This window comes from Macaca thibetana, chromosome 12 (genome assembly GCF_024542745.1).
Source record: "Macaca thibetana thibetana isolate TM-01 chromosome 12, ASM2454274v1, whole genome shotgun sequence".
Taxonomy (NCBI): domain Eukaryota; kingdom Metazoa; phylum Chordata; class Mammalia; order Primates; family Cercopithecidae; genus Macaca; species Macaca thibetana.
The window spans coordinates 128,360,194-128,373,254 of NC_065589.1; the positions used below are offsets into that span (position 1 = coordinate 128,360,194).

The window sequence follows — 13,061 nt, forward strand, 5'->3', positions numbered from 1 at the left end:
AGGGCAAAATGAGCCTGGATCCTCTTGTTCTGTCAGAAAGTAAGAAATGCTCAAAGACTAACAGAGACAGTTGAAAGGACACAGGAGACAGGCTGAAGGCTCCTGCGGCCAAATCTGGGACAGCATAGGCATCAGGAAGAATAATGATAGTGATGGAAAATAACCCATGGAACAAAACGCAAGTGCATTAGTCAGCAGTGATACGGAAATAAAGGGGAGAAGTGAAAGCTCTTTGTTAAAAATGCCAGCTAACAAATGTAGGAGGAATGACAGAGGAAGAACATCCATTTTAAGTCACCAGTGTCATATCTGATAGAGAAGAATCATCAGGAGGCTAAAATCACAGTATATAAAACTGTATGAAGCTATTTAATGTAGCAAGATATATAAAATTATGAAAACATAAATTTGAAAAAACTGAAAATCACACCAAAAGAGATGGATAAGTTAGAATATAGCAATAATAGGCCAGGCATAGTGCCTCACATCTGTAATCCCAGGACTTTGGGAGGCTAAGGCAGGAGGATTGCTTGAGCCCAGGAGTTCAAGACCAGCCTGGGAAACACAGTGAGACCTAATCTCTAGAAAAAAAAAAAATTAGCTGGGAGTGGTGGCGCACTCCTGTAGTCCCAGCTACTTGGGGGGCTGAAGCGGGAGGACCACTTGAGCCTGGGAGTTCAAGGCTGAAGTGAGCCCAGATCATACCACTGCACTCTAGCCTGGGAGACAAAGCAAGATCTTGTCACACACACAAAAATGAATATACCAATAATAACAAAATGGTGACTACATAAAGACTGTACAGAAAAAGGAAATGCTCAGAATATAGAAATAAAATTATGTATTTTAACTGTAACTATAGTAGAATAGAGTATTCTTATAGATAAAGATGACTAGAAGGATATACAAAAATGAAAATCGCTAGTAACTTCATTATAAAGGAGTGATCTTTCGGCGAACACTTCGTATCTGTCAGGCATTCTGCTAGGTAGTTTATGCACATTGTAACAAATTACAAACTAGATAATCTCAAAATTTTCAGATAAATTTTACTGGGAGTCATAAATCAATACAACAAAACCAATGTTTTGCAAACATCGACTATGTATAAAGGTATACAAATTCCCAACCCAGACTGAAAAATAATTCACATAAGCCATACGTCCATGGAAACCTACCCATGGGAGATAATACAGCATAATCTAAATAAAACTTTCAGAGACAAGGCATGTGGCTTCTGGACAGCCACAAACTCCTTGACTCTGCTCTAGTGTTTTGGCCACCAAAAGAAAGCCAAGTGGCCTCACGTCTCTTAAAAAACCAAAGGCAACCTATGGAAGATGGCGTGGTATTTGAGGAATATTTGGGGTCTGTTGAAAAATGCATCCTGTATTTTATTTCAAGAAAAGACTCCCTTGTAATGTCAGGTAAGTGAAGAGCCCTCAGAGACATGCACACACAAAGAAAAACAAAACAACATAGAATGAATCCCACCAAAATGTGTTATGATGGCTGAATTATGGGTGATATGATCTTCTGTAATACATCTTTTTATTAAAAATAGAAAAAAAGCAGACTTACCCTTGATTATCTATATCCTCTGACCCAAGTGGCTTGGAATCAGAAAACAGTGTCACTCGACTTGAAGCCATCTTGGCATCAATGGTGGAGATGGTGGAGATGAGACTCTGGACCAGCTCATGGGTGGGCCCCACCTCGTCCTGTCAAGACCACCAAGAAAGAGCACGTGAGAAAAGCACAAAGATCCTGGAGAGACACTGGTTTCATTCAGTTTCTCAAAATTATCTTAGACACATTTCCTAAGAACCTTTCTTAATGCCTCAAAAAGCAGAGAAGAAAATCCTTACAACAAAGCTTAAAATGGATCCCCATCTCCATTAAACTTTTCCAAAGTTCAGGGAGTATGTAACCTGATAACCTAAACACCTAGCTAGAAAAACCTCAGCTCCAATGCTACAACAATGCTAGCTTTTCTAACATTTTAAAATAACCCTAATTTTAACCCAATAAAATTCCACTTCAGAACTAAGAAATTAATACTTGAAATCCACTTTAAAATACAGAATGAGGAGACCATTGTGAATGAGAAAAAGACCAATGAGAGCTGGCAAGCACACTGATTTTGTAGAAACGGGGATGGGCCATGCAGGCACCACATGGCAGCAGGGCCCGCGCTGGGGCCATGGATCAAGGAGGAATGGAGGACAGGACTCTTCTGCTTGGTACAATGAAAAAAAAGTATTTTTTTTATCCTATATATTTACAATATGCATTTGGGCCTTTATTATAAGTACAAGAGAAAAATCTTCAATAAATAAAAGCTGACTACATTATTTTTTGTGATTAAAAAATAGACTCGGAAAGAATAATGAGAGTTCAGAGAAATGACGCCCATCTCACCGATACCTGAAAACCGTGGCTGCCACCAAGGTCAACATAGACAGCGTCTTTGTCATACAGCACACCCCCAACTCCAGAAAGAGGCGCATAAACCAGCTTCTCCTTCTCATTTAAACAGCGCTTCTTTTGTTGTTCAGGAAGAGCACAAGGGTCTGGGAGGAAACTGATGTCACTCACAGCAAAATCTCCTACCCCTGGAAGACAGGATCCAAAAGCAAGCTTCAGCTGACAAGAAGTCAGAAGTATCTACTGTTGACTGGGGGGTTAAAAACGAGCCATAGTCCAAGGGCTTAACCCATGACACTAAAGAAGGGCATTGTGCCACACTGGAACAGTGGCCCTCTAGCTACAAGACAAGAGGTCAGAGAAGAGGGGATTTGATAACACCTTTGCAGGCCTACACACATCTGGGTTACTTTAAAAACCTCCAGCGAGGCCATCTTCCCTTGTTTGGTCATTTTTCGGTTTTCCTGAGAAATGAAGTCATCCCAAGAATCCTATGTGTAATTCTAGTATGTACTACAACAAGAGAATACCTGGCATGTGAATTTGGCTTTTATTTTTCAAGTGTGCTCCTCTTAAATAACCATAAAGTGACACCTTCCGGTCACATTTGATGTTTGTTCGGATATCCTCTGGGTTTGTCAAATCTTCCATCCTAGAAAAATAAACTCAATCATGCAGCAGAAATGAATGCCAAAGTTCCTATACCTCCTTTCAGGTGTCAATGACTCATCACACTATTGTCCACTAAGCACATCATTTAGAAAACTAGAAAATGCAGAAATAAAGAAGCACCATTCCCCATCCACCAGAGGAAAACGGGCAGGCACACAACTGTGTCTCTACGCTGAAAGTGACATTCATTCCAGAAGACACCAGACAGGGAGATGACATCCACCTGGGGTCGGGGAAGAGTGAAGAACATATTCAGAAAATCCCTTGCTGGAAGAGAGTGAGCCTGTGCTCTGGGATTTTTACTGTGGCTTGGATTCTGGCAGGTGGAGAAAGGGTATTCCAGGCTGAGAAAACCACATGAGGAAGAGCACAAAGGAAGGAAACTGAAGGCCGTGAAGGCACACACGAAGGACTCAAGCACCCGGGCACGAAGGCAGCATCACTCAAAACTGAGGCTGAACGTAGGATGTAGCCTTAAATGCTTCCAAGTCCTCCCATTTTCCTAAACATCTCATAATTAATTTACTCCCAAAGGCACAGCATCTTTGAGCAATGATATAAGTAGACATTTCCCATCAACTACACTACTATCCCCACTATTCAAACAGGCACAAAATAAATCCTATCACTGTTCTTTTTCTAGCCTTTTTAGCTTTGAAATATATGGCCCAAGAAGAAAAAATTTACAATCACTTTTTACCTGTCTGCCAGGACATAAGGGTGAGAAGTTTGCCATGTGAGAGGCCTAAACTTCATAACTGTAATAAAACGGCCCAGATTGTGGATTTCTTGGTTTTGATATTCTCCATGCACCATTCCAGAAAGGTAGAACGCTTGGCACCCTAAACATTAGAGCAAAATTAAAAATTAAATTTCAATTAAATTCTCATCAATACTGCAACAAAATAAAAGTTCTAAACAAGAAGCAATCCTAAGAAGGGAGACTTCCAGCAAAGCCACTGTCCTGAGGCTTCCAGGGCCTTGCTGGCTTCTTTCAGGACTTATTAGAACCCCACAGAGGCAGACTGCTCTGCAGTTGAGCCGGGGCATCCATCTAAGTATGGTGAGGAGAGGGAGGTGAGGCGTCTGAGCACAGACACGGTTCTGTGGCCGATGGACCAGAACAGTATAGAAAGGAAGGGGCAGTGCCTGGTCCTGTAACTAGGAGAAATTTCTGATGTACTCTATTATATAAAGTCCCGACCCCAAAACAGCCAGACACTGCCTGGCGCAGCAGGTACAGAGACAAATGAGATACACCAAGAGCCCAGAACAAGCACTCTCTTGAGGGAAACCTTCCAGAAGACTGAACACACACACAAAGGAATTCGCAGGCCAGAGACTGAACACATACACAAAGGAATTCAGCAGGCCATAGACTGTGAACACACACACACAAAAGAATTCAGCAGGCCAGAGGCTGAACACACACACAAAGGAATTCAGCAGGCCATAGAGTGTGAACACACACACACACAAAGGAATTCAGGAGGCCAGGGACTGTGAACATACACAAACGGAATTCAGGAGGCGAATCCTAGAGAGACGTTTACTAATGTCTCTTCAGTATTTTTACTTACTTATTTTTTTGAGACAAGAGTCTCACTCTGTCACCCAGGCTGGAGTGCAATGGCGTGATCTCAGCTCACTGCACCCTCTGCCTCCTAGGTTCAAGCAATTCTCACTTCTCAGCCTCCTGAGTAGCCGGGATTACAGGCACACACCACCACACCCGGCTAATTTTTGCATTTTTAGTACAGATGGGGCTTGGTCATGTTGCCCGGAGCTCAAAACTCTAGGCTCAAGTGATCTGACCGCCTCTGCCTTGCAAAGTGCTGGGATTACAAGTGTTAGCCACTGCGCCCGGCCTCTTCAGTCTATTTTAAAAGGATTATACTGCTAGTATCCAACAATCATTTCTCCTCTTACCGGGTAAACTTCTGTCCAGAACCTGTGTTTTAATCGCTTCTTTGTTTCTTCAGTTGCTTATTATGCTTGAAGGAGTCGAGGTGGGTGAGAACTCCCATAATTTTAGGAAAGCCATGTACTTGACAGATGTTTAGAAACTCAAATGTTTCCATTTCGAACCCAAAGCTGGCATCTATAAGCATCAGTACCTACAAACAGAACACATCATTTTTCAAAGAAACTACCAAAACAGACCACTTACACTAGGGGTTGGCAACTGGCCACGGGCAAAATCCCGCCCATCACCTGTGTTTGTAACTAAAGTTTTATTGGAACATAGCCACATTAATTCATTTACATTTTGTCTATGGCTGCCTGTGCACTACAACTGCAGAGCTAAGTAGCTGTAAAAGATATGATCCACAAAGCCAAAAATATTTACTATCTGGCCCTCAACAGAAAAGTCGCACTCCAGACTAAATCAAATAACTACATAGGCATCACCCAGACAGAGAAACCACCACCCTCTGACTTGCTCTAAAAGCCAATCATAAGACGATGTCCACTAGGATGCAAACTTCCATTATAAGAATTTTAATGTATGAGAAGTAACTCAGAAAAGGCTGGGTCTCACCTGGCCCTTACCTAAGAAATTCTAATTTAAAGAAATCAAGTTTTCTGTAAGGTATTTTTAAGCCAAATAACAGGTCTCTGACATCCAAAGAATGGGAAGAAAGTGATAATCAATGAAATATATTAAATATGTACAGAAAACCAATCTCTTCTTTCAATCTCCTCATAGAAAAAAAAAATCTGTTTTTTGCTGAGAAGTATGCAGTGGAAACCTCTATCTTATATATTAATTTGGATAACTCAATTGTTAAGAAATTTTTTTTAAATAGCTGCCATTTTAGAATTAGGTCAAAAAAAACAGTAAGATTATGATGATTGGTAGTCTGTAAGAAAATATAAGCAGATGAGACCAATTTTTAACTTTTAAGATGCTTCAAAGATGCAAAATAATTTCAGAATTGATTCCTGGAAACTTCTAGTTTAAGTATTAAAAACATTTCTGTTCTTATCTTTGCATAGATAACTAAAATTAACAACAAAGAAAAATGGAAACAGAAATGCCCATCTTTGATTAAACTAGGCAACACTCAAAATCCGAAACCACAGAATATATGAAGGTGGGCTTGTGAGAAAGCACAGCTGCCACTGCAGACTGAGGCAGCAAGCACAGCGTTCCAGCAACACTGGACCAGCTCAAAGGACAGGCAGAATATCCTCACACTACATTTAATGTCACAGAGTGCCAGGGGGCAAGCAGCTGGTTGTAGGGTCAGGAAGAACGGGGAACAAACAGTCCCTCAGCTGCCAGTCTTTGTCATCTAAGCCAGTGTTACTCCCCTAATCCACACACGCACGTACACACCCAAATTCATGTATTGTGTGTGCCTTTGCTGTACACAGGCGGCTTTGACAACCCACAGCAGAGCAATCAACATAAGCTAGGCTAAATAAATCATGGTGCCTCCATAAAATGGAGTATTATATTAAAAAGGAGGCAGAGTTACAGTACTTATTATATACCTCCAAGATACATTATATGAAAAAAGCAAAGCATAGAACAGTGTGTAAAATAAGCTACCATTTGTGTTTTTAAAGGGTGGTATGCGTGTTTATATGCATCTAGAAGGATACTGCTCTGCAGGGATCTGAATGACCAGCGGTTACACCAAGGAAAAAGAAAAATGCACATTGTGCGTATCCTGCATTACAGTTAGAGTACTTTACCAAATGTGTGTGTTCCTTTTGAAAAATCTTTAAAAGATTTACATAATAGGCATCTCTCTCAATGATGGTTAAGAGGCTGGGAAGGGGAGCAGGGAGGGAGGGACAAAGAGGGAAATGTTAACAGGTACAAAAATACAGTTAGACAGAATAAATTCTGGTGTCCAACAGCACAATAGGGTGGACTACAATTTATTATATAATTCAGAATAACTACAAGAATGAAATTGAAATGTTCCTAACACAAATAAATGATAAATGTTTGAGGTGATGGATATCCTAATTACCCTGATTTGATCATCACACATTGTATGCTTCTATCAAATACCACATGTACCCCATAAATATGTATAACTATTATGTATCCATAATAATTAAAAATAAAATTAAAGGCATCTCTTAATATGTATGTCTTTAATATTAGAAACTTGCTACATTTTACATAAAAGAGAAACAAATGACTTCTATGAACTATTTTGATCATTTCAAGTACACAAGATTTAGTAAGCTTACACTACATTAATAACACTTATTTTTACTAATAGTAGCATTACATGTTCAAAATTTGAATGTTATTTAGTTTTCTGACATTACAATGGCACAACTTTAAAATGTGTATTACTTTTTACTTCATATTTTAGGAGTATTCCTGGGCCAAAGTATAAAATCTGTAGCTCTTTGTTACCAAACAGCTGTCTAAAAAAAACCAAGGTATCTCTCACCCCACACTTCCTCATCAATATGGCTTACTTTTTTGCTAATTTGTTTTTATTTTTTCTAATTTAAAACGTTAAGTTAATAGAATACCAGAACAGTGAACATTATCATTTCCATAAATGCAAGAGTATGTACATTTTCCATATACTGAGTACTGTCTAGATTTTTTATTGCTAAACTCTGACCACTTCTTCAGGGCAATTCATGTACTTACTTTAGCATTATCATTAAGGATGAAGGTTCTGGAACCATCAGGAACAAGGGTCCCATCTTCACACAAGTTATTTAACTGCTGGGAGGCTCTATTTCATCTTATGTAAACTACAGATAATAACTACTCACCTCAAGGGTGCATCAAGGATTTATGTAAGCTAAATTTGTAGAAAGCAGTTAGCACAGTGCCAGGAAGAGTCCAAGAAAAAATGGTACTTACTATGATATATTTGTATGTATATATGTATACATATTAATGAGCTCTTATTAGTTGTGTTCATTAAAGGTTTTCTCCATCCCGTGATTTGCTTTTAGATTTTGGAATACATTTCATTGTGCACATTCCATTTTTATTATTAATACAACAATATTTATTACCATAATTATTATCATCAATTCAATCATATCTACTGTATCACTGATGATGACTATGATTCCTTTAATAATCATAGGACTCTCTTCCTTTCATCAAGGGATAAATAACCTATCACGATGCTCTAAGTCTCCATCAGCACCCCAGGCTGCCCCTGCTGACTTACCAGATCTGCTACTTTAGCCAGATCAATCATCATGTTAATATCACACCCGCATTCAATAATGGTGAGTCTGCGCTTTTTACCTATAAGTGAAAAGATGAAAATTTTACTTTAAAAAGATCCTGAAAAAATTCTAACCATCAACTCTAATTTTCATTTTTTAACTGCATCCAGTAAAACATCATGTAAGTTTACAGGAGTGTACCAGAAGTTCGTTTTTATAGGCAAAAACTGGTAAAATAAAATAAATTCCATTCTGTTTTTCTTGCTGTGTTCTAAATTTAAATAATATCAAAAGTCTACCCAGATGAATAAAAGTGCTCAAACAGGGAAAATTCGGACTGCACAGGCTCCATGATAACCATGATCCTGCTGTTCAGCTGCAGACCAAAGTCTTTACCTCTATCAAAACTTCCCGTATTCCCACTATAGCTACAAACATCCTCAAACATAATGCAACAGAATATTCATAACAATAATTATTTCTAAATTAAGGTAAAAAGAAAATGGTCAAGGAAATATGGGCTGGGTGCAGTGGGAGGCCAAGACAGGCAGATCCCTTGAGCCCAGGAGTTTTGAGACCAGCCTGAGCCACATGGGGAAACCCCATCTCTAAAAAAAAAAAAAAAAAAAAAAAAAAAGGGGAAAAAAAGAAAACTTAGCCAGGTGTGGTGGCATACACTACTCAGGAGGCTAAGGTAGAACGATTGCTTAAACTTGGGAGGTTGAGGCTGCAGTGAGCTGTAACCACACCACTGCATTCCAGCCTGTGCCACAGAGTAAGACTCTGTCTCAAAAAAGGGAAAAGAAAATATGGATGCTCCAAAGATAAAGAAAAGCCTCAATCCAACTATACTATTGCAATAACAAGAGATTTCAGACTGCACATTCCCATTCTACCACTGGAAGTTTGTTTCATTTTCCCTCAAACTTGGAAAGGTCACCATCTCCCAAAGCAGACAATTCTCATAGGAAAAAGAGAAAACTCGCACTTCCACCAGAATGTGGCTTCATAAGGCAAACGTGCACATTTTCAATGTGAACATTATCACATATGTTATCTCCGGGAACTTATCTCCGGGTAAGTTATCTCCGGGAACTTACCCTTTTCTGAAGCTATAGCCAACTTAGTAAAAGTATAAGACAGGTAACATGATATGACAATATTTAACATGTTCCGCTCAAGAAAACAACAAATGCATGCATGTCCCTCAGATGACAACAGCCACGCCAACTCTGTGTCTGTTGCGGTATCTCCTACCTGACACAATTGTCACAGGGCCTCTGATCTCGGTCAGCTTCTGCCGGGTGAAGTTCCGAATGAGGCATTGTATCAAAGTGCTCTTTCCAACTTTTGGAGGCCCCATCACCACTACCACTATTGGTGGGGGCTCCAGTGGAGTTCGATCAACCACTGGAATATGATGCTTTTTTGTCTTCAAATCCTGAGTCCTATTCATTAAAAATAAATAAATAAATAAATAAATAAATAGTAAACTCACTTTCAAAATAGAGTAAAAGGTATCAACTTTATAAGTAAACTTTTTTAGTACATTTATATATATGAGTACTTTAGCACATTTTATTGAGAGGACAACAGACAATATATAATTAACTTGTCAGTTATTAACTTGTTAACTTCTGGCCCCATCCAAATAACTGCTGTTCAATAAAGATGTAACAAGACGACTTCAATAGCATAGAGAGCTGAAAATTAAACACTCCTTAAATCTGACTGTTTTAAGAGTGATTTTAATAGTTTTTTAAAAAACCAAAAGGTAAATACCGAGGCAGTGCATCATAACAGAGCAGAGGCTCTGGAGTTAAATTTGGCTCTCCTACTTACTGGTTACATGATTGGAGGTAACTTGTTCTCTTGACCTCAGTTTTCTTACCCATAAAATGAGGGCAAGAATGATTCCTACTCTGGTAAGGCTGCTGGAAGCATTTAGTTGAATAATGTTTAAAGTATACCGCTAGGCATATCACAAGGACACACTAAATAAAGCTATGTTAGTATTAAATATTGTAATTTTTTATTTTATATTACAACTATGTAAAACATACCTAGGGGGAAAAAAGCACACTTATCACCATAGAAACAGTTTAAAATTTAGGAACAAACAAATTCTATAAATTCTTGCATCTTGGGCAATAAACACCAACCAGTGTGCAGATGCTGGAGGCAAGGCAGCTTCTATGGGAAAGCTTCTCACGTTTTAGTGAAAGCCACACACCACGCATCTCCATGTCCTTTGGAGCTGGACTAGACTCATGAATCCAAATGTCACCTGTGAGAGGCTCCTACTATTTAAAAAGAATCAATGGAAGAACGACCAGACTGTACCCTAACATACCTGTGAAAGGATCGAGCCATCCGCACAGCAGACTGAACTGCAAAAGCTTTGGGATTTCTCTTCCGGGCATCTTCTTCGTCTCCTAGCTGGAGATCCTGCAGATGCCGCTTCTTTTTCTTTTCAGCTTTGGGCCCACTGTTTTTCTTTCTGTGTTTCTTCTGGTCTTTAGTCTCCATTGTAGCTATTTACCAATAACAAGTAACTCTAACCTACAAGGAAGAAGGTTGGGGTAAGGAGGTGGGAGAAGCATTTTACAATCCAGGCAATACCCAGGGAAAAACAGTAAATTTCATTTATTTCTTTATGAAGAGATGATGTATTTATTTACTGAACAAGGGTAGAAATTGCTTAACCATTGCCAATTTCATTTCTCTCTGTTATGCTATAAATTAGATGAGTTACCTCTCCTAAAGTTACATTTTATTGCTGTTACTTTTTATTCATCTTAAGTGTCAACATCAGCAGTATCTATTTCTGCAAGGATAGAAATATTCTATATCTGTACTTTTCAGCCATTTAGCCATCAGCCACATGTGGTTACTTAACAATATACTTAGGGAAACTGAAAAAATGAATTTTTAATTAATTTCATTCTAACTCTAAAGTCACATGTGGCTACCACACCGGACAGCTCAGACCTAAGTATCAACTGGAGTAAAGAAGTGGTTTCCCAACTTAAACTAAAACTTACATTTTAATAAAAAATGTAAAACGTTTTTATGAACTTCCAATATGATCGCAGTATTACTTTTAGTACCTGTTGACTCTGTAAAACTCCTAAATTACAACTTACTTATATACATTTGAGAAATAGCAATATATCTTAGCACATTTTATAAAGAGTACAACAGACAATATATATAATTGTCAAGTATTAACTTGTGAGATAGGACTGGTTCTAGATGATACCTGGAGACCCCATGAACTTACAGAGACCCTTCCAGTGATTTCTGAGTTACCTGGGAATCTGTGGCTAATAAATTGGTAATCACTAAATTAGTGAGTTTTTTTTTTAGGAAATGGGGCTTCATAAAATCTGACAGCTTGATTTAAAAAAAAGGGGGGGAGCAGGATACTATTTCATTCAATTAAGGTACTGTATTCATTCAGTTTAATAAATATTTTGTCTGTCTATGATGTGCTAGGCACTGTGCCAGTAAATGGATACAGCTATGGTCTGACTTGCAGAGGAAATCCAAACTAGTATCTTCCGCGCCATGCAATAAGGGCGACATTGGAAGGCTGCACAGGGTGCTACTGGAGCACGGAGGTGAGTCAGAGGCTTCCCACAGACTCACACACCAGCGGAAACAGAAAGTCTTTATATATCACCATAATGTCAAGAACACTGGCCGGGAGTTAGAAGAGCTAGGCGCTAGGAACGCTTTGAAACTGAAGAGCTGTGTGATTTCAATGATTATGTTTCTTCTCTGCTATATTTTAGTTCGGAACTTGTACTAATGTTTCTCTCCCTGTCCTTTTTTGGTGGGAAAAGCACAATTTCGGGTCAACAGATCCGGCTCAGGTCTAAGTCGCCTGCCGAGACCACGTCGCCAGGAAACTACGTCTCCCAGCCACCTTCCCTCCCTGTCCGGGCTCTCTGCAGGGATTCATCCGGTCACTCTCCCAACTACCACAGGACACCTCCGGCAGATGAGAAATATGCCGCTCCTCGGGAGCAAAGATGACCCGGAGGACCGGGGAAGGACCTTCCCACGCGCACGACTCGCGATCCTCCCAGTGCCCCAGAATCAGGGACCCCACCGCCGCCTACCCCAGCCCGCTGTACTGAACCTGGCAACTGCGACTCCTCAGTTCAGCATGGACACCGCCGGAAACGGAAATTCACCGTCGCGCCGACTCGCCGGAGGGAAACAAGAAGGCAGAAAAAAGAGACCGGCGTGGGGACGGCTTTCAGGGCCTGAAGAAAGACTGCTGAAAAGCTGAGTGCGGACGCAGGCGCAGTCCACGCAGTGCGTTTCACCGGGTCCGGGTACTTACCGAACGCGCTCCACCCCGCCCTCGGAATCCGCGGCCTCAACTTCCGCGGTGGGACTCTGGAGCAGCGAGCACCGCACTCGCCCAAGTCCTCGCCGAAGGCCAGGGCGGCTCTGCGGCCTGGCGCCGGTTAGTTAGTGTGGTGCAAAAGCCGGAAGGAGACACATTTGGTCTTGGCCTCCGGCAGTCACCGTACCAGGGACGAATGGACTATCGCTCGATTTGGAGTCCACCTCCTCCTCTTTAAAGATGCGAGATGAGGGGGATCTCGCGTTCTGGGGTGCCCTAAAGCCCTCTTTTGGCAGGGCGCGGGGTCTTACGCCTGTAATCCCTACACTTTGGGAGGCCGAGGCGGGAGGATCGCTTGAGCCCGGGAGTTCAAGACAAGCCTGGGCAACATAGGGAGACTACCTCTCTCTTTCTAAAAAAAGAAAAAAAA

The 13,061-nt window shown here is 40.4% G+C and overlaps 1 protein-coding gene across 1 annotated transcript in view; it reads right to left on the bottom strand.

Annotated features, from left to right (window-relative positions):
• Positions 1-12,517, bottom strand: part of LOC126933037 (ribosome biogenesis protein BMS1 homolog) — a 31,054-nt gene extending 18,537 nt beyond the window's left edge. The window contains 11 exon segments of the mRNA XM_050752492.1: positions 1,582-1,721; positions 2,428-2,615; positions 2,958-3,079; positions 3,800-3,941; position 4,754; positions 5,029-5,075; positions 5,078-5,216; positions 8,271-8,350; positions 9,529-9,719; positions 10,625-10,833; positions 12,419-12,517. Coding sequence (XP_050608449.1) covers positions 1,582-1,721; positions 2,428-2,615; positions 2,958-3,079; positions 3,800-3,941; position 4,754; positions 5,029-5,075; positions 5,078-5,216; positions 8,271-8,350; positions 9,529-9,719; positions 10,625-10,800 — 1,226 coding nt within the window. The 5' untranslated portion in view covers positions 10,801-10,833; positions 12,419-12,517.
• Between the last annotated feature and the right edge of the window lie 544 nt (positions 12,518-13,061).